This window comes from Protopterus annectens, chromosome 8.part1, assembly GCF_019279795.1.
Source record: "Protopterus annectens isolate FY-2018-M chromosome 8.part1, PAN1.0, whole genome shotgun sequence".
Lineage (NCBI taxonomy): Eukaryota > Metazoa > Chordata > Ceratodontiformes > Protopteridae > Protopterus > Protopterus annectens.
Window position 1 is genome coordinate 318,629,980 of NC_056742.1, and position 25,441 is coordinate 318,655,420.

Sequence of the window (25,441 nt, forward strand, 5' to 3'; positions counted from 1 at the left end):
ATATAAATTGGCCTTGTCTAGCCAAAATTGAATGGCCTCTAACCCAGCCCAATGGGGAATGTTGTTGTACAGGGCGGTCACATTCAATGTGCACATTAACCAACTAGAATCCAACTGTGTGTCCATCACAATCTGTAAAAATTGAGTGGTGTCTTGTATCTTGGGCCTGACCATGGATAAAAGGGGTTGTAAATATTTTGTGAGAAATGCAGCTAAAGGTTTTGTGAGTGACCCCCTGCCCGATACAGTTGGCCTCCCTGGTGGTTTACATGGATCTTTATGAATTTTGGGCAGTAAATAAAGATATTGGGATTAGGGATCAGACACAGTCAAGTGGTACAAGGTTTGCTTATTAATGATGCCTTCTGCCAGGGCAAGGTTCAGGAATCTATTTCCTGTTTAAATTTTGGTGTTGGATCTAATGGCCTATGCATATAGAATTGGGATTCCTATCATATGATCGAAGTCTTACAACTTCAAATCATTAAAGAACGAACTTTAATGATCGAAGTTGTAAAACCTCAAAGCATATAACCGAGATCACCATAGAGCGTGGAAAGGGAAGATTTCCCTTTACTGCACTGTAGTGCGATCTCAGAGTTGGTATATTTAAGTAGCAGGGGGTGCAGGGGGAGCGTTTTTTTTTACTGTTTTTACTTTTTTTTTTTTTTTTTTTTAATGTGTGTTTGAAATTCCAAGACTTCGGTCATTAAAGTTCGTCCTTTAATATTTCAAAGTTTTGGAACTTCGGTCATATGATATAGACCCATAGAATTGCCCATCAGATAGTTGTCTTTCGGCCTCTGCCAAATATATTGGCCAATACATAACCATGACTGCCCCACCTTTATCGGCTGGTAATATGACCAGGTCATGGTTGTTCCTAAGCTTGGTTAACACTTCTTGCTCCTGCCTGGTAAGGTTGCGTTTCATGCTAGTCAGAAGAAACTTATTAAAGTGTAGATCTTTGAGCCTTGTTTTACATATACTTGTCACAGACCATGAAGGGGTGACTTAGAGCCACTCTGAAAAAGCTGTGGAACTCAGGAATTAATACAGATAAATAAAATTTATCGGATGATGGAGAAGTAGGAAGCTGTTTAACAAAATGTTGCAGCTTATCCATTAGGCAGGATCATAGAAGGACTTGCTGGGCCAAGCAGTACTTGTCTACTGACTAAGTCTATGCTTCTGTGTATATGTGATTTAAGGGGTATTTCTTTCAGAAACCTGAGATTTGATACCTTGACTAGCTGCTGTCATTATTGTAAATCTGACACAATGTTTAAAAAAAAAAATAATGCATGGGCAATTCCAACGTCACACCCCCATTAGTTATATAACTCTGGTGTCAAACACCCTTCATTTCCCAAGACTGTGCGATCACACAGTTAGAATATACTGGGGTTTTCCTATCATGGATTTAAAGAAACATAACTGTTTGAAACACTAAGGTTTTCACACTCAGTTTTCTGAGTGGAACCTGACTTAAGGTTTGTATTTGCACGGAAGCAGAAGTAACTGGAAAATGGCCAAAGGACAGCCTCTGGAGGAATACATTTCAATGTGTGCCTCTTGCACGGAACAATGGATACTCCAACCTTCATATGATTCATGTGGATCCTGTGAACAGTGGAAAAGCTGTCACAATAAATAATCATAATATGCTGCAGTCTAAGGCAGCCTGCACACAGAGCTGATACTTGCTCAGAACAGAGATAAGACAAGTACACTTAATGTGAGCATCTTTTTATTATTACTCTCCGAGTGAAATAAGCTATCAAACAGAAAGAGTGCTGGAATAAAAGAAAAATAGTGAATATGTCAGAAGGTATAAGGCATTGCATTTAATATGAGGCACTGCACAACCATGTGGGGATATAAACTTCAGGAAAACAAAGTCACGGGTGCCACAGTAGGTGTGGCCTTATCCCACGTTAATGCTTTGCTCCAACAATATCTTAGTATTTCTAGATAAGTTTATGGGAACCACTGAGAATACAGATTAGTGAACCATATAGGCTACAGAATAAAAAGAAGAAAAAAAATGAAAAATGAATGGTCCAAGGATAGAAGCAAGCCTAAAATGAGACTAACAAAAGGCAACTCTTAAAATACTAATGCTACTTAAGGGCATTATTTTCTAAGTAATGTAAATGCAGCCAAGAAACATACAAAGACCCACAAAAACTCACCAGCTAAAATGTTACTTGACTTGGTACTTCATCTTTCTCAGGTCTTTGCAGGAAGCAGAGTTTGCACAAAATACAGTAATGTTACAAGGAAAGTGCAAACAAAGAATATCATCCTTATGGCTCACAGAAGATTATATACAACTAAATATATTCTTCATGTAACAGACCACTAGACTAATAACTTGTGTGACTGGATGTCTCACATTCCAGGGTGCAGTGGTGAGTGCAAATGTGTGCTTATGTGGCCACTCAGACAAGTGTCCTGCACACCTCATGTATGAAATCAGGCAGAATAAGCAGTGATACTTAAGGTGAGCTATGCAGTACAGGCAACAAGTCAGTATCTTCTTTTTTTTTCAGCTTTTCCCGGTAAGGGGTCACCATAGTAGATCACCTGTCCGCTCATGATTGGCAGTGGAGATTTACGGTGTCAAGTTGCCAGCCCGGCACCCAACCTTCCACGGAAGGCACACACACATGCACGCACTCACACCTAGGGCCAATTTAGAGTATCCAATCCACCTACAGCATGTCTTTGGGATGTGGGAGAAACTAGAGCACCTGGAAGAAACCCACGCAATCACAGAGAGGACATGCAGACTCCGCACAAAATGCACCCCAACAGAGGATCGAACCGGAGAACCTCTTGCTGTGAGGTGGCAACGCTAACCATTGCACCACCGCGGCTGCCCAGGTATTAGTCAGTATATACACACACAATTTGAACAAAGTAGCACAAGTCATAAATAACTATTTCTCTCAAAAAAATGTCTTTAGAACAAGAAAGTACTGTTATACAACATGCCACACAACATGGCAGAAATCTAGCATACTTGATAGATCATGATTTCACAAATATATACGTTATTCATTACCCTATCATGTCAGGTCTGGGATTAGTGTATAAAAACTTGAAAGACTGAGGAACTTTGCACATTCTAGCTGCTTTCCTACGTGCAGCAGGCTGTCTGTCAGAGAAAGTACAGGCTGTGATGAACACATCCTCCAATGCAGACAGCATTGGGGGGATGGGTGAAGGTTCTGGGAATTCCAGTTGTAACAATTCATGGTATTTTCTGAGGGATTGAGAACCCCCAGTGTTCTGCCACTGAAAGCAATGGCACATTCTGGAAATAGTCTCAGAGAAAGAGAATCCCTCATAAGGAGATTCAGTTACCATACACTCTTCTGAATAATAGAAAAACCTGCAGCTGTACTGTCACATTCTTCTGCAGATTCAAAAGCTTGAACCTCTCAAGGAAAGGAGGAATCTCTTTTTCTGTTACCAGGAACTACCTTATAAGAAGGGTGAAATAATCTGTACAAGACCCTGAGCCAAACCCAATAAATTACTCCTGTCTAGAGAAACTGGCAGATGAGAAGTTAAATGTTTAGTTTTCTATATTTTTATTTATTCTGTGCAAACAGACCTATTATTGTCATCAACAGCTTCCACAGGGATAGGCACAACATTCTCTCTAAGCAGAAGCACATTCCTGGCCCCTTCACCAAAGACCTACAAGAGTGGATCTTCCTTGCCCATTGAGGGGACCCCAATAGCCACAGAGTACTTGGATAACCCACAGTCCATAGTGGCTTATAGGCAGCACCACAGAGATCCAGGGAAAAAGATAAGTTCAAAAGGTAATGGGGCATTGTACTCAATCATTGGTCTGATGAGTGATGAGTATATAACTTCTTCTGTACTCAGTGGATTGCCATATGCATTTTTGGCATTTAACTTTGGGCCATGGCTCTGGCACCAGTTATTGGGACCACAGTTGCAGTGCACTGAACCTGTCAGCCAGTATGTTGGCAATGTCTGTAGGATCAGTAATCTTCACATCATTTTGAAACTCTGGATGATTGTCTTTGAGTCTTTAGCTATTTTTGATCAAGGGTGTCTTACCTTTTAAGGATTTTGCTCTATCTTGTAGTAGCTTCCTCCTTTTGTTGTAGAGTTTGTGTGTTAGAGTGGTCTGAGAAACCAGTTTTGGCCACAACAGTTACTCACCTGTAGTTAGGGCAAATTACTAGCCAATTATAGTAGCAGAGGTTTCTTAATTAACTTTTTCTTTTTCTGGCTGGAAGAAGATCATACCACGGGACTGGCAGTTTGCTCCAAAGACAAGCTAAAAATGGTGCTTGTTTTCCAGGGTAGCTTAGTAGGAATAGACATAAAACATGAAAATTACATAAAAGTATTTTTTTAAACACAAAACACAGTAAAAAGCACTTTATATACTTTTTTCCACCCCCAAAATAAGATAAAATACATTTCTTCACAGTAAAATTAACTTTAACAACTTTTAAACACAAAAGTGAAAAAGTGGCCTCCTGTTTAAAAGTATATAAAAGTAACATGATACTCAATAAAACAGTTCTCCATAGTTTTAGAATTCTTTTTTTAGTCAACAAAGTAGTTAAAACAACAAAAACAAATGTGAAAAGCTTTTTCCCCCAAAGGGAACTTATCTGCCTGGCAATGGAACAACGGTAGAGGATTATCACTCTTCAGCGTCAGGAAAGCTCTGAATGGCTTGGAGCCCAGATCTGTCTTTTGGTCAGCTCAGCTCAAGCTGTCTAACAGTTTGGGAGCACGGAAGGTGCCCTAAAGCTTTGGAAGCTGACAGGCTGTAATATCCTGTACATATAGCTAAATAAATACAGTTTAGGCTACTGTAGAATTGATCAATCGGATGTACATCATGACTTCTCATTTTTTGTACTGAATGACTGTTCTACTGTTTCTGAATTTTGCACTCTTTGAAAGTGGACAGAAAAGGGCACTGGTGTCAAGATAGGATAATTGCTTCATCAGCAGGGCGAGAGTATGACCAACAAATGTAAACATTCAGTTCTTATGACTTTGTACAGACCACAGAAAACACCTTGGATGGAACTGTCTTCATCTGTATGCACATTTTCCTTGTGAAATGTTATAAACATACTAGGTCACATGAGAAGGTCTGCAACTCAATAATTATATTTGCCCAAAGAAGTCTTTTCTCTCTTTTCCTTAGTCACACATTATCACAGATGGATTGAGTGGTTTCCTACTAGATGAGTTTATTGAGATCCAAGATCAGGTGCAAGCAGTACAAGATGTGAAGTGGAAGTAATGTACAGGGAAGGTCAAAACAAGTCAGCCAAAATACTTTCGAAGTGAAAGATCGTAAATGTACTCTGGATTGCTATCAAATGGCATTTAGTGAAGCTGGTAGGTATCTGTAAGAAGTCTAAAATGCAACTGCATATATGCTTTCTCTTTGGTACTAATTAACTGAATTAGTCTGTCTCAGGCCCTTTCAGACATGATCCAGGCCACATGGTCAGGTGCATTATGTATGAACATTTTTTTAAGAGTAGCCAAACAGCCAGCTTGTATTTGACAGACAAAGGATGAATACAGAAACAGACAGATGATAACTAGAGGTCAAGATTTTGCCTTGGACCTTCAAGTTGCAAGGCACAGACGTTAACCACTGAGACACCATGCTTTCACTGTGCACACCACCCTCCATTTTTGACATCATGCCCTGCTTCTTCTATGTAAAACGATAAACTCTTTATGGAAAATAATGCCGACTTCCTCCACGGGGGGCTTAAACCATTCAGGTAGTCAAATTTCAGAAATCAAGCAGACAGCTACAGGAACTCAAGGTGTAGGAGTAGATGCTTCTACCAACATTCAGCCCAAGAAAATGTGTGGCCTGAAGTTAGCTTCCACTTGAACTTCTGGGGTGAAATGAAAAAGAGCAAGACAGAGACATGCTTCTTGTGTAATGGAATATAACTTTTTCTCTGAATCAGTTTGAAATAATGATCAGACTTTCCTGAACAAAGAGATACAGTATTTCTGCAATGAAATGCAAGGAGTTATCAGAATATCATGTCCAGCGTCATTATCCTTGTGAAGAATACACTTCAGAGACACATCAGGGACAGATTTGCAGCAGTTCACAGGCGAATGTGTGTTGTCAATAAACATAGATTAGTAATTCCACTGCTCACATATCCAGAGACACATGGATTACAGGAACTGTAGAAAGCTAGAGGTTACTTTAGGGGGTCCCCTTGTATATACAGCACACAGAGTATGTGTAAGACACATAGCTACTGTCTCGCAGTATGTTAAAGTTAGAGCCATGCACAGCTGTGTGACTGCCTAGAACAATAACACCTGGTGAAGGTGTGAACCAATGACCAAGAAGGCCATGGTAAAAACAACATAGTATGCTGAAGTGGCCTTTGATATGCAGCATTTTGCAGTGGGTGGTTTGATGCCTGATGACAAGACAGAAGACATTTATCAGAAAGGATTTGCTGGACAAGCCCGTGTCTACCTAGAGGAAAGAAAAAAGCTGTTCTTTTGCTCTGAATTCATGCATCCTCTTCAAAGTAAACTACACTGACAATGCATGTTGAAGGTATGAGTACTTCCTCCTCTCTTTCCCTTACCTAGATACCGCCTCCAGAAAGAAATCAGAGCGAGATAAATGGACTACTCTAAGAAACATTCTGAAACTATTTTGGGGAGGAAACAGTTTAGTAGTGAGGGTTATTTAATCCTTAAGAAAAACAAACAAAAAAACAGATGCAGTCTCAACATATAAGAGCCTAACTTCCATGATTTATAAAGAGAGGTGATGGATAACAAGAAAAATGTTTTGCAAAAGACAAATTTTAAAGCTACCAAACCACCAGGTATAACTTGGGGATGGTAAGCTTGTTGATCGTGTAGTTAAGGGCTCAAGAAAGATTAGTCACATGTGGTCAGAGATGCAAAACTCCTTTGATAATCTGCTTACCTACATGATACTGGGTCATAGTCGTGCCCCCATGAGGTCATGAAGGACATAGATACAAGACACATGTAGTCTGACTATGAAATAACTGAGGTGCAAATCATACAGGCATCTGAAAAAAGTCACCAACTCATGTTGCACCTCAACTAAAACAAGGCACTTTTCTACTTAATAAAGCAAGTATGAAGAATTGATGGCTGCAAGTTAACCTTAATCACCTTTGAGACTCCAGCTAAAATATCTGATGACAACAAGTGGTCTGGATTAACAGGCAGATGAGTTGATTTTTACCTCAGGTGAGGGGAGATTCCTTGGCCTGTATTGAGATGGTTTCCTGAATTTCCAGGGACCTGAGACCATGAAACCATAGCTCTCTGCCAAAAGAGGACAATAAGGACAGATCATCTTTTTTCTTCTTTAAAGTGAGCAATGAAGCTCAGAATTAGAGGTAACAGGAAAGGCATGCAGAAATACTCTTTGTCACAGAAAAGATAATTTGCCCACCATCAGCGTCTCCCATACTGCTTGATTGAGAATAACATGGGAAGGACTGCATCTGGGGCATTTTTCCCCGGGTCTCTGCCGAAAATTGGCTTAGTTCCAAGTCGGACTTTCCCGGGTAACAAATGTTAAATAAAAATAAATAAATAAATAAATAAATGTGCTTCTCAAGTGACAAATAAATTTGCTGCCATGATGTCCACTTATGCAAGACTTCGAAAGGGTTGGGCGGGTGGCCTAATGGTTAAGGTGTTTGTCTTACAAACACAAGGTGCAGGGTTTGAGTCTCACAAGAGATAATTGGCTAGGCTTACAATGGCCCGCAAGGGCAGTTAGCTTAGTACTAATCTATGAATCTATGAAACAAGATTCTCAAATTTTCAGTTGCAGGAGTGGACTGAAGCTGAAGTTGAAGGACTTCACTTAAGCAGTCATTACTCCTGTCATATGACCTTCTGTAAATTGATGACATGGTCTGTGGTTCACTTTCAGGCATACTTAATGTCTCTGTATGGGGTAAGCAGTGTAACCTACATGACTATGTACTGCATGACAGACTGGTTGCCTACCACAGCAGTAGAAGCTCTGTTTTCAGCTCCTTCTCCAGAGTTTTCTGGAACAAGAAACATTGCCTAAAGTTACAAATGGTAAATATGACATTTCCTTTCAGAGAAGACTCTCTTCACCTTGACCAAGGCAGGATTCCATACCTGCTAATGAAGCATTCATCATGAGGATATGCAACAAGTTCTGCTGCAAGAAAGGAAGGCACACTGTGAGACTGACGCAAACAACCCACTAGTCAGAAGCCGATGACAAGGCTCCATCACAAGAAAAGATTCAAGACTGAATACTGGCTGTGAAACCCTTGTCACTTAATTATCTACTGCAATACCTAAATTCTCTAGCACGCAAATGAAAAAGTAAAAAATCATGGCTGAAATTAATTCCTGAGAACACAGCAAAGTCTAAACATGGATCCTTTGCTGCATCATCACCACCCAGGACCATGCTTCCCACGTATATTACTTCATGCTATTGTTCGTCAAATCGACATGGTCAGACTTCTCGCTATTTTTCTCAAGTCTTTTTCCATTCCTTTCAACTCTTTGTCTATGGGCCTTGCTGAAAGAAACCTGATATCTGCATAAACACTATTTTCTTCCATCCTATTATACAATTTTAAAAGACGAGACTGCATGTTTATTTGCATTTTTTTTAATTTTTGTTCTATTTGTTAAGTGGGTAAGCACTCTGGACAAAGTGTTCCTCATGTGACCCAGAAACACTGTCTGATAAAATTATTTCCTCAGAGTTACACAGTACCTTTAGAATACAGCAAGCAGCTTGTTAACAGGTCAGCGTTTTAATCTTTCCAAGAGTTTCAACGTAAACTTTAATCAAAATTAAACATAGAAAAAATGTCAGCTGTAATAACCCACTAAAATGTAAAACTGCAATAAATATTTAGCATCTCTGAGATGGGAGTTACTTCTACAGTCTTACGACAGACGAACCAGAGCTAAGGACAGACTGATCTTTCACCTGCATTGTAGTCACAGTAACTACAGGTATGCCAGTAAGTTGGAGGACTGACCTCCCCCACCCCAAAGAACTGCACAGGAATGTGTTATTAGTGTAGGACCTTCTATCTTACATAATGCAGCTGTTAACTGAGTTAACCTTGAAATGGATCAGCTGATTAAATATGTACCCAACTTGACCTTTAATTCCGAGTGCAATTAGCTGATGCTCAGACTTTACTTAGATAAGCAAAGTGATTATAAATATGTAAAACTAAAAAAAAGATTGTATACAGGGCTTCACATTAAAAAATAACATTATGCAGCACTATGCAATCAGAGCAGAACTGTACTTTCATCATAAAATGAATCTGCAAAAACACCAAGCTGTGATCCTCTGAATTGCCCAAAAGTGCACATGTGAATCCCATACATCATACACCTATTGCTTGCTGGGCTAGTTTCTGGCTCATCATACAAAGGAAGATTAATGTCAGGCTAGCAATTAGGGCAAATGGCAAAGCCTGCAGGAGATGGAAAGAAGGTCGTGAGGAGATGGAATAACACAGTACAAGAACACTAGCAAAAAAAGGAAATAAATATAGGATAGTAGAGGCTAGAATTGAAAGGCCATGACCAAAATAAATCAAGAGGAGAAACAATGGATTTTTTTTTATATACATAGCAGCAAGTAGGAAAGAAAGGCCAGACCAAGCCATGCTGAGCAAAGATGAGAAGGAGATCACAGAATACCTGCAAAAGGTAAAGGTTCTTTGCTTCAGTCTTCACAAAGGAAAGTAAATGGAAGGTACCATACTAGAAGGGAAGGAAGGTTTAATGGGGAGAACTGTAGACAGAGGGATAGAGTGGCAAGAGGTGGAGAGGAAACTGACTATCAGTGAGGAGCAGATGGGCAGACTCACATAAATATTTGGTCAATGTGGCTTGATAATCTGAGATGGAGGTTTTCAACCGATCAATGCCTAGTACAGAAATGCATAGGATCTGGATGGAAACAAGTGTGCTAAAAGAGAAACAGGGAAAATAATCTGTAGAACTACGGGCCTGATAGCTTGACAGTAGGGGTAGGGGAAGTCAAAAAGAATCCTAAGGGGAAGACTGGTAGAAATTCTACAGGACGGAAATCTCCAGGACAGCAACTGAGAAAGATTCCTGAACAGACAAACTGCTGTCAATCAGCCCTGATACAGTTTATGACTGAGTTACGGGTGAACTTGAGAGGGGAGTATCAGTAATCTTGGTCTAGTTGAATGTCAGCAAGGCATTTTAATCAATCCCAGACTGATGACAGAAGGAAAGCTGGAGGAGCTGAGGGTAAGACTAAGGCTGACAAATGGAAGTGCTGCATCAGTGAATGGTAGGACACACGGGGTTATGACGAGAAGAAAGGCAGTATCACCATTTAGGAAAGGGAGTAGGGCAGTGTCACCAATTAGGAATAGGGATAGGGCAGTGTCACCAATTAGGAATGGGAGAAGTGAAATATTACAGGGGTCAGTCCTAGGCCCTGGCCTGCGCTCTTCAGTGCATTTGCTGAGATATAGCCAGGGAATACAGAAAGTACAGTTTTGTACCTACCATAAATGTAGATGTTCGCGTGCTAATACAGCTGCAGTCATAACAGATGGGTTCTCCTGCTGTCGGGCGGGTCCTCGGTCGGCCGAATTCCAAAGTCTAGGTCCGGCGTCGGTTGTCGTCGCTTCTTCCCTGACGTCAGTGCGACAGGAGTATAAAAGAACCAGCCGACGCCATTTTCTTCAGTTTTTCTTGCCCCAGATGTCAGGTGCCCCCAGAAGGAAGGCAATACATAAATTTATGTAATAATGCAATGCAATATAATCAAAAACAGTAGTTGCAAGCAAATACACCATAAATGAATACCCCAATCAGGTTGTATGAGGAGGTGTTAGCCAATAGGCCTGTCCCAAGAGGGGAAGGAGGGAGGGAAACCTGGACTGCAGCTGTATTAGCACTTGAACATCTACATTTATGGTAGGTACAAAACTGTACTATGTTCATTGTGCATACAGCTGCAGTCATAACAGATGGGTAGAATCCCAAAGCTAAAAAAGCAGTGGTAGGCACTAGGTGGAACTAGGAGGAGCCAGGATGCCCTGAAAGACTGCAGTGGCAAAGCCTGCTCTAGTTTTGGAGTATAATGGTAGGTGATAGTGCTTGGAGAAGGTATGCACAGAACTCCAAGTGGCTGCTTCCAAAATATCTTTGGTAGGAACCCCTCTGAGGAAAGCTGCAGAGGTAGCTGTGGCCCTTGTGGAGTGAGATCTGATGCCTGCAGGTACAGTTTTACCATGAAAGGAGTAACAAAAGCGTATGCAGTGGGCTATCCATTTTGAGATTGTCTGTTTGGAAATTGGCTTCCCTTGAGCTCCTGTAGCATAGGGCACAAAGAGTTGCACTGATTTTCTGAAAGGCTTTGTTCTGTCCAAATAATAACGCAGCTGTCTGTGGATGTCCAAGGAATGTAGTAGTCTCTCCCCTTTGTTTTGAGGATTAGGGTAAATGTTAGGTAAGTGGATAGCCTGATTCAAAGCTACGCTGGATACCACCTTTGGTATAAAGGACGGATTGGTTTGTAAGGAAACTCTGTCCTGATGGAAAATGATGAAAGGCTGCACAGCCATGAGAGCTTGTAGTTCCGATAACCTACGAGCTGAGGTGATAGCCAGAAGGAAGGCTGTTTTCCAGGACAAATACTGCAATTCTGTTGAGGCAGTTGGCTCAAAAGGAGGCAAGGTCAGTTTTTCTAGAATGAAATTGAGGTCCCAAGCAGGTACTGGTTGTTTCCTTGGGGGTTTTATATTCTTAGCCCCTCTGAGGAACTGTCTTAAGAGGGGGTGAGAGAATAAAGGAGGATCAGTGTTGTATTCTGCAGAAATGGCTGAGGCATGGATTTTGATGGAGGAGAATGAAAGTCCACTGCTTAGCATCTCAGCTAGATACTGTAATATTTGAGGTAAATTCAGTATTCCAGGATTCTGGCCCTTTTTATCATTCCAGGCACAAAACCGTTTCCATTTTGTGGAGTAAGCTTTTCTAGTAGAAGGCCTTCTGGCCTCCAAAATGACATCCTGCACCTCCTTGGAGAGTAGGGTCTGTTGTGAATTTAAGGAATCTTCCATGCGGCCAGATTGAGTGTTTTCAGCTGACTGTGAAGAGTTTTGAAGCTGTGCTGAGTCAGAAGAAGAGGCATTAGAGGTAGGGTCCATGGTGGGGAATGCGTCAGGCTCCTCAGGAGTGGGTACCAGTGTTGTCTTGGCCAGTCTGGAGCAATGAGAATCATCTTTGGTCTGTCTGCTCTGGTTTTTAATAGAACTTTTGGCAGCAGAGGAAGAGGTGGAAAGGCATAAACTGTCATTGTTGTCCAACTGAAAGAGAGTGCGTCCACTCTCCAGGCCTGTGGATGAAAAGTCCTTGAGCAGAATTTTGCCAATTGATGATTTTTGTGGGAGGCAAAGAGATCTATGTCTGGCCTGCCCCATACTTGAATTATCTCTGTAAAAACTTGAGGATGCAACTTCCATTTGTGTGGATCTGTCATATTTCTGCTTAGGTTGTCTGCCAGCGTGTTTTCCTTGCCTGGCAAGTACTGTGCTTGAAGTTCAATTTGTAATTCCAGAGCCATGTTCCAAAGAGACATGGCCAGCCTGCATAGGGGGTATGACAGGGTTCCTCCCTGTTTGTTTATGTACCACATTACTGTGGTGTTGTCTGTCCTTATCAATAGTTGTCCTGGATGCAGAAGGTCTTTGAAAGCTATAATAGCATTTATTACTGCTAGCATTTCCTTTTGATTGATGTGTAGGTGCTTTTCTTTTGGGACCATTTGCCCTGAATGCACCGATCTGTCATGTGCGCCCCCCAGGCGTAGTCCGAGGCGTCTGTTGTGATGACTTGATTTGCTTGAGGCTTGCAGAATGGGAGACCTGTGTTTCTTTGGCATGCTTGAGCCCACCACAGAAATTCCTTTTGAAGACATGGAATCAGTGGTATTATTGTTTCCAAACTGTGGCTGTGTTGAGACCATAGGTTTTTCAGGTACCATTGAAGTTTCCTCATATGCAGCTTTGCACATGGGATTAGTAGGATGCAAGATGCCATGAATCCCAGAGCCTGCAGGATTTTCCTTGCAGTCAGCCTGGTGAAATTTGTTAGTTTTCTGAAGTATTGAGTTAGTTGCCCTGTTTCTCTGGTGTGAGGTAGGCCATCTGGGTGTTTGTGTCCAAGTTGGCACCCAGGAAAATTATTGTTTGAGAGGGTATTAGCCTTGATTTCTTTTTGTTGACTGTGTATCCCAGAGAATTCAACAACATTATTACAAAAGCCAGATGTTTCAGAAGTATGTGCTTGCTGTCTGCTTGGATCAGGCAGTCGTCCAAATATGGGTATATTTGTATCCCTTGAAGTCTGCAGTAGGCAATTACTGATGCCAGGCATTTCGTGAATACTCTGGGTTCAGTAGATAAGCCAAAGGGCAATGCAGAGAATTGATAATGGGTTGAACCTGCAAGAAATCTGAGGTATCTTCTGCAATCTTGTCTGATTGGGACATGCAGGTATGCCTCCAATGTTACCAGCCAAGACTCCTTGCCCAGCATGGGAAGAAGCTGCTGTAATGTGAGCATCTTGAATTTTGGCACGAGTAAAAATGTGTTTAGGATGGATAGGTCCAAAATAGGTCTCCAATCTTTTCCCTTCCTTGGTACCTGGAGTAAAAACCTTGACCTTGTTCTTGTGTAGGTACCTCTTGAATAGCTTTCATGTCCATGAGATCTGAAATTTGTTTTTGTGCATCTGCCCTTTGATTGTGTGGCAGGTTTGGCATGCCTCTCATTTTTGGAAGGGTGTGAAAATGGAATCTGTAGCCTCTGTTTATAATGTCCAGGATCCATTTGTCTTTTGTGACAATATGCCAATTTTTCAAAAATAATGCCAGTTTTCCACCTGAAGGTGCTGCCATTTGAGCCTTGCTTGGCATGCAAAGGGGAAAGTCATTGGGCCTGCTTTCTGAATGGCTGTGAACTATCCTCACCACCTCTTTGTGTAGGAGCTTGCCATTGTCTGCCTCTAAATGATCCTTGAGATTGCCCTCTGCCCCTCGGGCGCCTGTATCTACCTCTTTGGGGTCTGTCCGTGGCTGGAAAGGACCAATTTTTGGAAGGCCAATTTCTACTGAAACATGGAGGTTGTACCTGTAGGAAATCTTTCACTGTTTGCATTGATTTAGTCTTTTCCTCCATTTTCTTTAATACCTCCTCAGCTTTAACACCAAATAATACATCTTTTTGCAGAGGGGCATCTAGTAATTTAGCTTTGACATGATCTGGTAAGGTTTGCTCTTTGAGCCAGGCATGTCTACATATGACTGATCCTGTAACAGCAGCTCTACATGAGGCCTCTAAAGCATCAAAACCACATTGCAAGGTATGTTTACCCACTTGTTCTGCACTATGCATCAAATCCTGCAACTCCTTCAAGTCTGGTTGTTCAGGTTGTGACATTTTGCTTCTCAACTGTGATAACAGAAACTGTTGGTACTTTAACATATGGAACTGGCAGTTTAATGCCCTCATGGTTAAGGTGGCCGTGGTGTATACCTTTTTCCCCCACCTTTCTAAAGCTCTGGAATCTCTTTCTGAAGGTAATGGATTTTTAGCAGTGGAGGCCTTAATTCCCTTGGGGCAGTGTGAGATAGTTTCTGGATCAGCCGCATGGCTTTTGTATAGGAATTGGTGTGAGTCAGGAACCCGGTAATACCTGTCAGGATTGACTGGGGCTGGAGTTAAAGAGTCTGGGTTAAGGCAGGTCTCTGAATACACATCATCTAGAATGTCTAAGACAGGAGGTATAGCCAGAGGCCTGTGCTGAGGGAGCCAGAGAAAACCCCTAAGCCTTTTCTTGGAGTCTGAGTACTCTTGGCCTTCCCAGTGGAAGTGTTCCCTCAAGGTATGCAAGGTTTCCCCAAAAGAGTAATCCTCAGAGGGGAGACAGAGGGAATAGACTCCTCTGCATCAGAATCCTCAAAAGGGGAGTATGAATGTTCCTGGTCATCAGAATGCTCTGAAATAATGGAGGCCTGGTCCGAGGAGGGGGATTCTTCCTCCACTCTGGGCCTTTTGTCCAGGGGGGATTGAGAACCCCTGATAAGAGTAATCAAATCCTCAGCCATTTTTAGCATCTGCTTTTTAGGCATGGGGCCTTGAGAAGGGCCCTGTGGAGCTTGTCTCTTAGTATGCATGGCTGCTTTAGACTTAGTGAAAGCCTTGATGGAAAAAGAAGAGGAAGGCCTGAAGACACCTTGAGAGGTAGCAGACCTGTCTAAACTCTGAGTTTCAGTGCCAAGAGTGGCTTCGGTATCGGTAGTCAGGGTGTGGGCCGAAGAGCCTGCGACCTCGGGTACAGTAGACACCGCCAATGAAGTGTCGTCAGTAGTCAGGGGCCGCGTAGGCGCCTCACTGAGAACCGGACCACCTGTAGTCGGCTTTGGCGTGGTGTCGGTAGAAGCCGCGGACCTCATATGTCGGTCCTTATCTTTGCGTCTTTTACTCAAAACTGGAGTCGGAGTATCCGACAACATAATGTAATTAAATTTTTTGCCAAAATAGTGTTGGGCGAACTCCGCCTGACGCTTAATGGTGCGTCTGTTGAATGTAGCACAAAAACGACAGGCCGAGACGTCGTGGTCTGGGCCTAAGCAAGGAATGCAGAGGGAATGAAAATCCTTATGCGGTATTTGCTTCCCACATGAAATGCAATTATTAACTTTGTCTGACATCGGTCTGAGGCAAGAAAAGTTTCCCCAATGGGGTACTTAGCTTTCAAGAAGACTTCGGTTGCAAAATATTCGTAATCTCAGGAGCTGGCCGACCGGCACTTGCAAACTGCTTCTGCTTCGGGCACCGCGCGGCAAGAAAGACTGAAGAAAATGGCATCGTCGCACTGACGTCAGGGAAGAAGCGACGACAACCGACGCCAGACCTAGACTTTGGAATTCGGCCAACCGAGGACCCGCCTGACGGCAGGAGAACCCATCTGTTATGACTGCAGCTGAATGCACGATGAACATCAGGATCAGCCTCTTTGCTGATGACACAACTACTGATGCAGCTGTGGAGGATGGGAGGGGAGAGTCCAGGAAAGGATTTGGGAAGGCTGACCATAGGAGCTGAAAGGTAGTAGCAGTTTACACTCATTTCAAACAAATGCAAAGTACTACAGTTAATCCACAACAATGCACGGACGACTGGAGGGAGTCAAAGTAAAGAAGCTACAGCACAAAAAGCATGTCAGGGTGTTGATTACAGCCACACCAGCAGCACAGCAAGAGGATCGTGTTAGCAGCAGTTTGAATGCGGCGCTGTGTCTTTAGGAAGACAGACTCTAGAAGCAAACAGGCTTTAAGGTCTCAGGTCAGATCACTCCCTGATTACTGTGTGCAGTTCTAGAGGCCATGTAAGGAAACAGACATAAAGCTGCTTGAAGAAATTGAAAAAAAGACCACTAGAATGATACAAGCTAGAAGGGATGAGATATGATCACAGTCTACAAGTACTACACTTCGTCTTATTTAATACCAGTACAGATAGTGAACAAATAATACTGTTGCATAATATAAACGTCACGGAGGTGACAATGAGTCACCATGGACAGCAAGGACAAATGTGGAAGGAAGGTGGAAGTCCGCAGACTGTACAGGCAAACCACTTCCTAATCTCTGAAAGTATTTCTTCACAGACAGAGAGGAATGCTAACCCATACAATGGACTACCACATTGGGTGATGGAGAAGAAACCCACTGAGGCATTCAGTAGAAAACAGAACAGGTGGAGAAGCGTAATGAGGAAATGTAAACTGTTAAATGCACTGAAACAGCAGTTAAACAGGATTATTGTCTTCTGCTATCAAGCAAATGTAAAACAGGATAAATGGCTTTCAGAAAATAAATGAAGGTCAAAACATTCTGTATGAGATCAAACCAGCAAAAAATACCCTTCAAGCTTTGTCAGGTCATCTTCAAGATGGTATCTGCTGGATACAATGAGGACCCCGTAGAAACTGAATTACACATTTTTTAATGTGAATTGTTTTATTGCACTTCTTTTCTCTTTAGTACTGAAAATTAAATTATATTTCTTCTAACTTAATAGCAGTTTCTGAATGTGAGATTTATAATTTAAAGTTTTCATAAAGGTGACTTGTTATTTTCCTAAAACACATTTAAGTTACTAGTAGCTAAATATACAGTGCCTACTCCATGGCTCTGATCCTTAATTTATTTTCTTTATTTAGTATCAGAAACACTAGCGCTTTATATTTATCACTTCTGTACACACAGCACAAGACAGACACACAAAAGTATTCAGTCTTCTGTGCTATGACTATTACCTCAACAACTGTCCCTATCTGCTAGGGTGGCCTTATTAATGGGAATTTATTTCAAATAATTTACTTTAAGGACAGATACCATTTGGAAGGAGAGTGGTCTGCAAAGGCGTAGAAAAGCAATGTTGCATTATTTGCATGTCAACATCTGATAGCTTGCTGTAGTTGAATTAAAAATAATTATCACACCCAGGTCCCCCTTTCAGGAAACTGTAAGTCTCAATGGGTTGCTTAGTTTTGATGGCAGTCAGCCAAAAGCAGTAATAGAGTCCCCAGGAAAGCTACACAGCATGGTGCAGTCTCAGAAGGTGAAAAATCATGACTGCCACCCCAAACAGCATGCTTAGCGCATTATTAAACCACTGATAATGAACCCCCACAGTTCTAGTTTCTAAACATGATAATGCAATGGACATTAAGTTCAATCTACAGTGAGGATCCATCTGTATTCTGGGAAAATACATGCACGTTTCTTACCTCCTCTTCTGCATCTTTGACTTTTTCTTCACATGTTTTTAACTCAGCACTTAGTTTCATAGCAGTCTGGTCCCTGCTGGCAACCTAGGGGAACAAAATTCAATTACACATCGTTGCTATCATACAGGTATCAATCATTCCTTCTCTGGTACTGTTTGTTAATATTATACAACATCAGGCATAATGAACTGGGTTCAGCAGCAGTGAACTGGAATGTTGCCAACAAACATCTGAAAAACAGCAAAGCCACTGAGAGGACAAACAACACTGAGCACTGAAAGCCTCTCCAGGCCATTTAACATAAGAACACACTAGCAAGATTAATTTTATCAAAACTTCTTTTTTTCCCAGGGACGTTTATCATCTTTCATTAATACAGATATGGAGTTTTCTTTTCACATACCTATTCATACAGATATACATTATTACTTGTACTGAGGTGATGGAAACATAATGTTGATTTGGTGAACAAGGCAGTACGTATAACAAAACCATGGCTTTTTCTAACAGATCGGTTTTGTTCTGTAGAATTATTAAAGTATATTTTCCATAGTTCATAGGTTAACACTAAACTAGCAGTCTGCAGACTATTATACGCCTAATCAATAATCACTGGTCAGAATCACACCCTGTACTTTGTATCTATGAGGTTAAGACCTTAACCATTATGCCAACCTCCTCCCCCTCCCCATATTTCTACCTGCATCACCAACACTGTGTGTTATATTTTTATATTTAGGAACTGACAGTGTTTGCATAATGCTATTTTATTGTTTATTTCTGACTGTATTACCAACTCTACAAGCTATAGTTTTATTCTTAGGCATTGACAGTCTTTGTGTAACAGTACTGCATAGTTTACTGATGCAAATAGTGGGCTGGTAATTACTACTTGTTAACAGAAAGCTAGAAACAGTTGAAAGGAATGTATTAAGGGAAATATAAATTCACATTTGTGAAAGGATAATAACCTTACCTACAGGATTAGCAGTGTTTTTCTGCTTTTCATCTTGAATTTAATGCTACCATGGACACTGCATCAGAGCCTAGCTTTGGGGATATATCCACTGCTCCCCATAATCTGAGAGAACAGTGGTCATATGATTCCTCAATAATGGGAAAGTACACTGAAAACACCTGGATCATTTTTAACACCTTACAATGGTGTGGGTACACATGCAGTTAAATAAAAGAAACTAAACCATTGTAAACAGTTTTCATTAGCCTGATGAATCATACGTATATGTTTTCTTTTTTTGACAATTATCATTCTCGCCAGCATTACAAATATTACTTATGTCATACCTTCCCTTAAATTTAACTCCTCCTCCTGAACATTAGTTTGCATGTATTGTTATCACAAATTCCACTTATTTCTATGACATTTCTTCTTCCATTTCTTAAAAATCCTACCTCCAATTCTTTTATCTCCATTATATTCAATACTTTAGTTATGGATGGTTCAGATTTTGATTTCCATTTTCAAGTCAATGCATTTTTGTCATCCAATAACATTAAACTTAGCAAGGCCACATTATTTTAACACAATTATAATCTTATATCCCCTCTCAAAAGACTCATTTAATCAGTTATAGCCATTTACTCTGCCAACATTTCTGACAAAGTACTCAGCAAGGATTTATTTTAAATCTGCAAATTAAAAAAAAAAAAAAACATTTAAGTAATTATGTTTGCCTTTTCCACCACACCCCCAGCTGTTTTTTTCACTCAGAGTTCCCATATTACTTTCTCTTTTCTTATACTCTGCTATTAATCCTTGGTAGGGAAGGCAATGTCTAATCTGCAGTTTAAACTTCCATTTGATGTCATCCCACTTAGTTACTTTTCCCTCCACAGTTATTTGCGCTCAGTTGACTGATTCCTTTGGTAATTGTCTCTAATAAATTCCAGCCCTTCTTGCCTATTTTCTATGCCCCTTCTTGCAACCATCCCAATAGTAAAAATCTAATTTCTTCATTCCTATGTTGGTTTATAGTTCTTAAATATTTTCTGTTACTTTTTAAATATAATATTCTGTATGGTTGTTTATAATCTCCTTAAGGGCCTGCATCCAAAATGCTTCTCTCCCTATTTCTCAGCTCCCACCCCACACATTTCATCAATATGACTTTTTACTTTTATTTAAATCCTTCTGCTTGTCTTATATATTGGAGCCAGATCATCCTGAGGCCAACAACCACTGAGAAGAAAAAAAAAATGGGTGGTAAAGAAAACACTTCATAATTTAGCTTTGGGCATCAAAGCAGCCCATCAAGAAAATAAAATTCATACCTAGGAGGGAGGGAATAGCAGCAACAACCCCCCCATAAAAAACACATACAAAATATAGAAGGATGTTCTTCTGGAAATAATGTAGAGAGGTGAAAGATCCTAAGGACTAACATGATCAGAACTTGAACAGGAAGATGCCTTGGAAAACTAATGCTTACTTGCAAAAATGTATTTAAAGCAGAAAACATTTTACTAACTTAATAAGTTACATAAAAGTGTTCTAGCAGTATTTTCCAAAACTTGCACCATAGATTAAAAATCCAGACCTGTTATTGTTGTACACACACAGAGTCCCAGTTTATATATATATATATATATATATATATATATATATATATATATATATATATATATATATATATATATATATATATATATATATATATATATATGTGTGTGTGTGTGTGTGTGTATAAAATCTTTTATGATTTTTTTATATCTGTTCTTGTGGTGTGTCACTTGCCCTTCTTTGCCGATTTGAATCTGGCTTTTGGTAAGGGCTTCACACATGGGTTTCACATATACAAAATCAATGTATCTGCTGCTTAAAAAAACATTCTTGCAGTCATGTATCTTTGCAGAACAGCTGGAGGGGAAAAGGGTGCAATACAACAACAGGTGTTTTGTACTGATGCTACTGTGCATATATGCACTCATTCTTTTGCAAAAATAGGACCCCTCACTCACTGGGGCTTGGTCCAGCTTCCTGATCCTGATGGACTTTGATAATAACCAATTATGATAATGAACTGATAAATGGCAGCCAAATCCATCAAAATTCTTAATGTGAGCTATATCCACAGGAGCAGAAATCTTGAGTTACTAGAAAGTGAAGGGGACTTTTTGTCTTAAATATTGCAGGACACCCTTCAAATAAACAATAATTTATTGAAATTGTAGAGAGAAAATGCAAAACTAAATCTTAATACAGACAGGAGAGCATTTGCTGATTCATGAAATGATCTATAAAATGCTCCATTTCTAAAAGCATCCTGCAAGTGAAATGTGGCATTAAGTGTCAAGAGTATGAATTTGCAATGCTATTGGACAACAATTCAGTAGTATCTATAATAGCAAGAAAAATGAATACTTAAGGACTCTGTCTCCAAATTCTGGTATAAAGAACCTAAAACAGTTTTAATTCCAGTAAGCTAATCTTTTTAATGTCTTACTTCCTGCTGTGCAGTTTTGTGCTTCTCACTCAGGATAGACAGATCCACCTCCAGTTTCTGTTTGTCTGTATTCAGCTTTAAAAGTTCTGCTACTTTTGCAGACAGCTCTTCTCTTACATCTGTGAGATCTTTTGTCTGCTTTTCAGTTGACTCCTCAGCACTCAAAAGCTGTGCAAAAAATAATTAAAATAGATTACCAAGTTAGGTTAGGCTATGACACATGCAGGTATCATCACCCAGTTCTTCTAAATAAAAGTGCTTGTGGAAAATATAGAGTAACAAACAAAAGACCTATTGTGCAAATGTATTTTGAAGACAGTCAACCATACAGTCGGATGGAACAAATTGGTAAGTATATCATCCCCTTTTTAGACAATTCCCATCTTGTGAAAAGACAACTGATTTCAGGTTATTGTTGAACTGGACCTGCTGACACTCTAAAATGTGTCTGCATTGCCTACAATTCCGACACATTCTTTTGCCTTTTCTTTTTTTATTAATGTGTAGGGATTCTTCATTTCTACAATCTTTTTAATATTACTAGCTCATTTAAAAATAAAAACAGGTCTTTGTCCTACTATATTTTTCTGCTTGTCATCACTGGTCAAGATACACCCATAAATACTAACAATGTCTTACAATAATTACTGTAATGTAAGGGCCCTACAGTATTTAGTTGGTTGATCATTCTGGTCCAGCTCTTGGCGAGGAGGAGGAAGAGTGATACATTTCAAACTACTTAGAAGCATTTCTTTATTTGACTTGGCATTGGCAGTTCTGGGGATATCAAGGCCTATCCCTAGAAGGGCACAATATCTCTTTCCCCACCCTTTTGAGATCTCATCCCTGACAGATTTAACCAGTGAGACTGGGTATTGTCTTTTGATAAACATGTTTTCTAATTTGATCCTCTCCATATGAAGTAATTTCCTATGCAAAACCGTACATGCCACTCTAACAAACTGGCCCTTGACCAAACTTTTCTTCTGTGTGAAAGGGTGGGCACTATTAAAATGTAAACAGCTATTGGAGAATGTGGATTTCCAACAAATGTTAGATGAAAATCCTGTAGTATTTTTCATAATTGTAGTATCTAAGTAGTTAATTTGGTTTAGCTCAATTTGGTGGGAGAACCTTAGAAAGGGTGTAGTCTGGTTAATGTAATTGATAAACTCCAGGACTGTCACAACGTCCCCTGACCACAAAATAAATATATTGTCAAGGATCATTCAATACAATTTTATGTATTTCTGATATTCAGATAAAAACACATCGTACCTTTCCCAGGAGAGCATCACTAAACTTGCAGAAATGGGGGTACATGCAGCCCCCATTGCTATACCCTTTATTTGCTTGAAAATTTTGCCTTCAAACCAAATATAGTTGTTCTCTAATACTAATTCCACATATTCCTTTAATAGCCTAACTTGCCCCTTTGTCAAAAAATCTAACTCAATTAATGCCTCATAAAATAATTCTAACCGTATATCCTGGGGGATGCAGGAAAATAAGTCTATGACATCAACAGTTAAGAAAACAATATCTTTGTCCCAGCAATCAAGTTTTAACCTTCTCATAAAATCTCATTTGTCTCGAATCATATGGGTGTTTAAGACTTGCACAGGTTTTAAGATCCTGTCTACCATTACTACAAATGGATACATTTTTTGAACCTGCTGCTGAGACAATAGGCCTAAAAGGAGGGTCGATTAGTCTCTTATGAATTTTTGGGATTCTGAAAATGACTCATATTATTGGGTTAGGGTTTTGAAAACATTTGTACGTATCAAGATCCATACCATGTTGCAATAGACTGTCTTCCAAATATTGGTGTATTTTGAAGTAAGAAATATTTACCTCATTGCTAGAGGCTGATACATAGGAAGCTGTTTAATTCAAATTTTTTAATATTTCATCTGAATATGATAATTGTCAAATAAAACAACACCCCTTTGTCAGGCTTCATTACTCTAATCAAGTGCTTCTTTTTAATCTCCTCCTGAAGTTGATATTCGTCTTTTCTTACATTATATTTCTTAGGTCTCAGATTACATGATGCATACTGCTGATAGATATCACATTCACATGTATTAGAAAAAAACCTGAACAATAGGGTTGGGTGTAGGCATAGCTAAACTTTCTTCTTCATCCTGTCACTGTTCCCATAACCATCAAGTGAATTATCATTAAATGGATGGCAAAATTCAATTTTCATATAAATAGCTTAAATTTGATTAGGGAATCAGCCACGTTATATCTTGGGGGTGGGAAAAAGGTAAAACCTCTCTCAAACAAAGAGAAGTACTCATCTGTAACTATAAGACTACTATAATTATATATAGTAAGCTGTTATGCCTGATAATATCATGGTGGAGACCTAAATCCATAGTTATGTCTGCCTCCAGCGACCTCTGTTTGTAGATTTCACCCTCCTGGTCCGTCCCCTCTTCTGGTAACCTCCCGCCTTAAGTTTGCTTAACTTGTGCTGTTCACTAGATGGGGTTATGTCTTGCTGGCAAGACTATCGGATCTCAGGAAGGGGGGATTATAAAGGGCCAGCTATATCAAAGACAACATTGTCATTTTCGTCACTTCTTAAAACTTCTTAATTAGGGGGTATGCTAAAACCTGATTCGTGTTCCTGCATGCTATGATTTGTGCTGTCAAAATCTTGCAAAGAGGTGATAGCATTTTTATTGTTATTGATAGAAAAGGCTTCACCCTTCTAATACTGTAACTTGTCTCTGGCTAATTTCTTATTTTTTTAACCTTAATTTTATTTACATGAGAATCAGCCCTCAAAAACACATTGTCATAATCTGTTGTGTATTCAAAAAATAGCAAATCATTTTTTATCTTGTTACGCAAATCATCTACTTCAGAAATTATTGCATTAATAGTTTCTTTGTTATTTTGTATTATCAAAGTCGGTAGTTCCAGTTCTTGCTTGTTAAACAGCTCAAGTAAATCAGAATAAAATCTGGAGCCTGGAATTACCCCATTAGGAAACTTAACATATCCTAGACCTTGGGGTATCCAGTGGGCACGTAGGTATTCATTTAAATAAAAATTATCTAACTGCAAACTTCTAAAGTGAAATAACGTTTTCTCTAGTGTTTGCATCCACTCTAATAAATTGTCTCTCCCACCACCAGTGGGTTTGTGGTGGTGTTTCTCCATCAGAGAAAAGTCACTATTTAGCCACTCACTAAAATTAAAACAATTGCTTAAGCTCATTTGTTGTGAAACAGCTTCATAGTTCAAAATCCTTTCCTGATTTTTTAAAACCACATTATTAGAGTTAACAGTACCTTTTGCTCTCATTTGTGTATTCCTTTGTGAATTGAGCATCCTGTTTGGGTCCTAGCTAAGTACTAAGGCGACCTGACAAATCTGCGATGTCCGAGTTCTGAATTCAGCTCCTCTGTGCTGCGTGCTGCTCATGTAGTTTGAAAATAAACCAATTAATCTGGTTAGTTCACCCCTAATTGCAGAAACACTGAAAAAAGACACTTGTTTCTGCAACACTCGCATTACTACTGACTGTCACTTCCAGGGTGAACAAACTAGGGATCTCATTTAGTGGGTGCGCTCCTTACTGCTTGGGTTCCTATTCCAGGAATGAAAGTCTAAAATATTGAATGGCTGTACATGTGAAAATGCTTTTTCATCGATGTGTTTTTTGTGAGATTGCGGTACAGTGATGATTGGGAAATTTGCTCTTTCCTCACTGTAGTGTGATGTTGGAGGTGTATATATAAATAAAGGGTTCGAAGTCTGGCATTTTACTGTTTGCAGCATTCATTTATATGAACTTTTGTTCATATAATATAGATCCTATTGTCTCTATGCCCAAGAACAAAGTTACACAAATGAACCAATAAACAAGGCAGGATCCAAAGGTGGAAAATTTGAATGCACAAGACTAAAACCAAAAAATAAATTCCACATGGTACAAATGGTAACCAACTCCAGAAAGGAATCTCCTAATCGAATAAATAAATCAAAAAATAAATTCCACATGGTACAAATGGTAACCAACTCCAGAAAGG

General features: G+C 39.8%; 1 protein-coding gene across 1 annotated transcript in view; it reads right to left on the bottom strand.

The window, feature by feature from the left end:
• The window catches only part of PMFBP1 (polyamine modulated factor 1 binding protein 1), a 3,624,986-nt gene that overhangs the window by 879,137 nt on the left and 2,720,408 nt on the right, over nt 1-25,441 (bottom strand). The window contains exons 21-22 of the mRNA XM_044081904.1: nt 21,390-21,557; nt 17,926-18,009 (exon numbers count right to left, since the gene is read on the bottom strand). Coding sequence (XP_043937839.1) covers nt 17,926-18,009; nt 21,390-21,557 — 252 coding nt within the window. The remainder of the gene's footprint in view (nt 1-17,925; nt 18,010-21,389; nt 21,558-25,441) is intronic.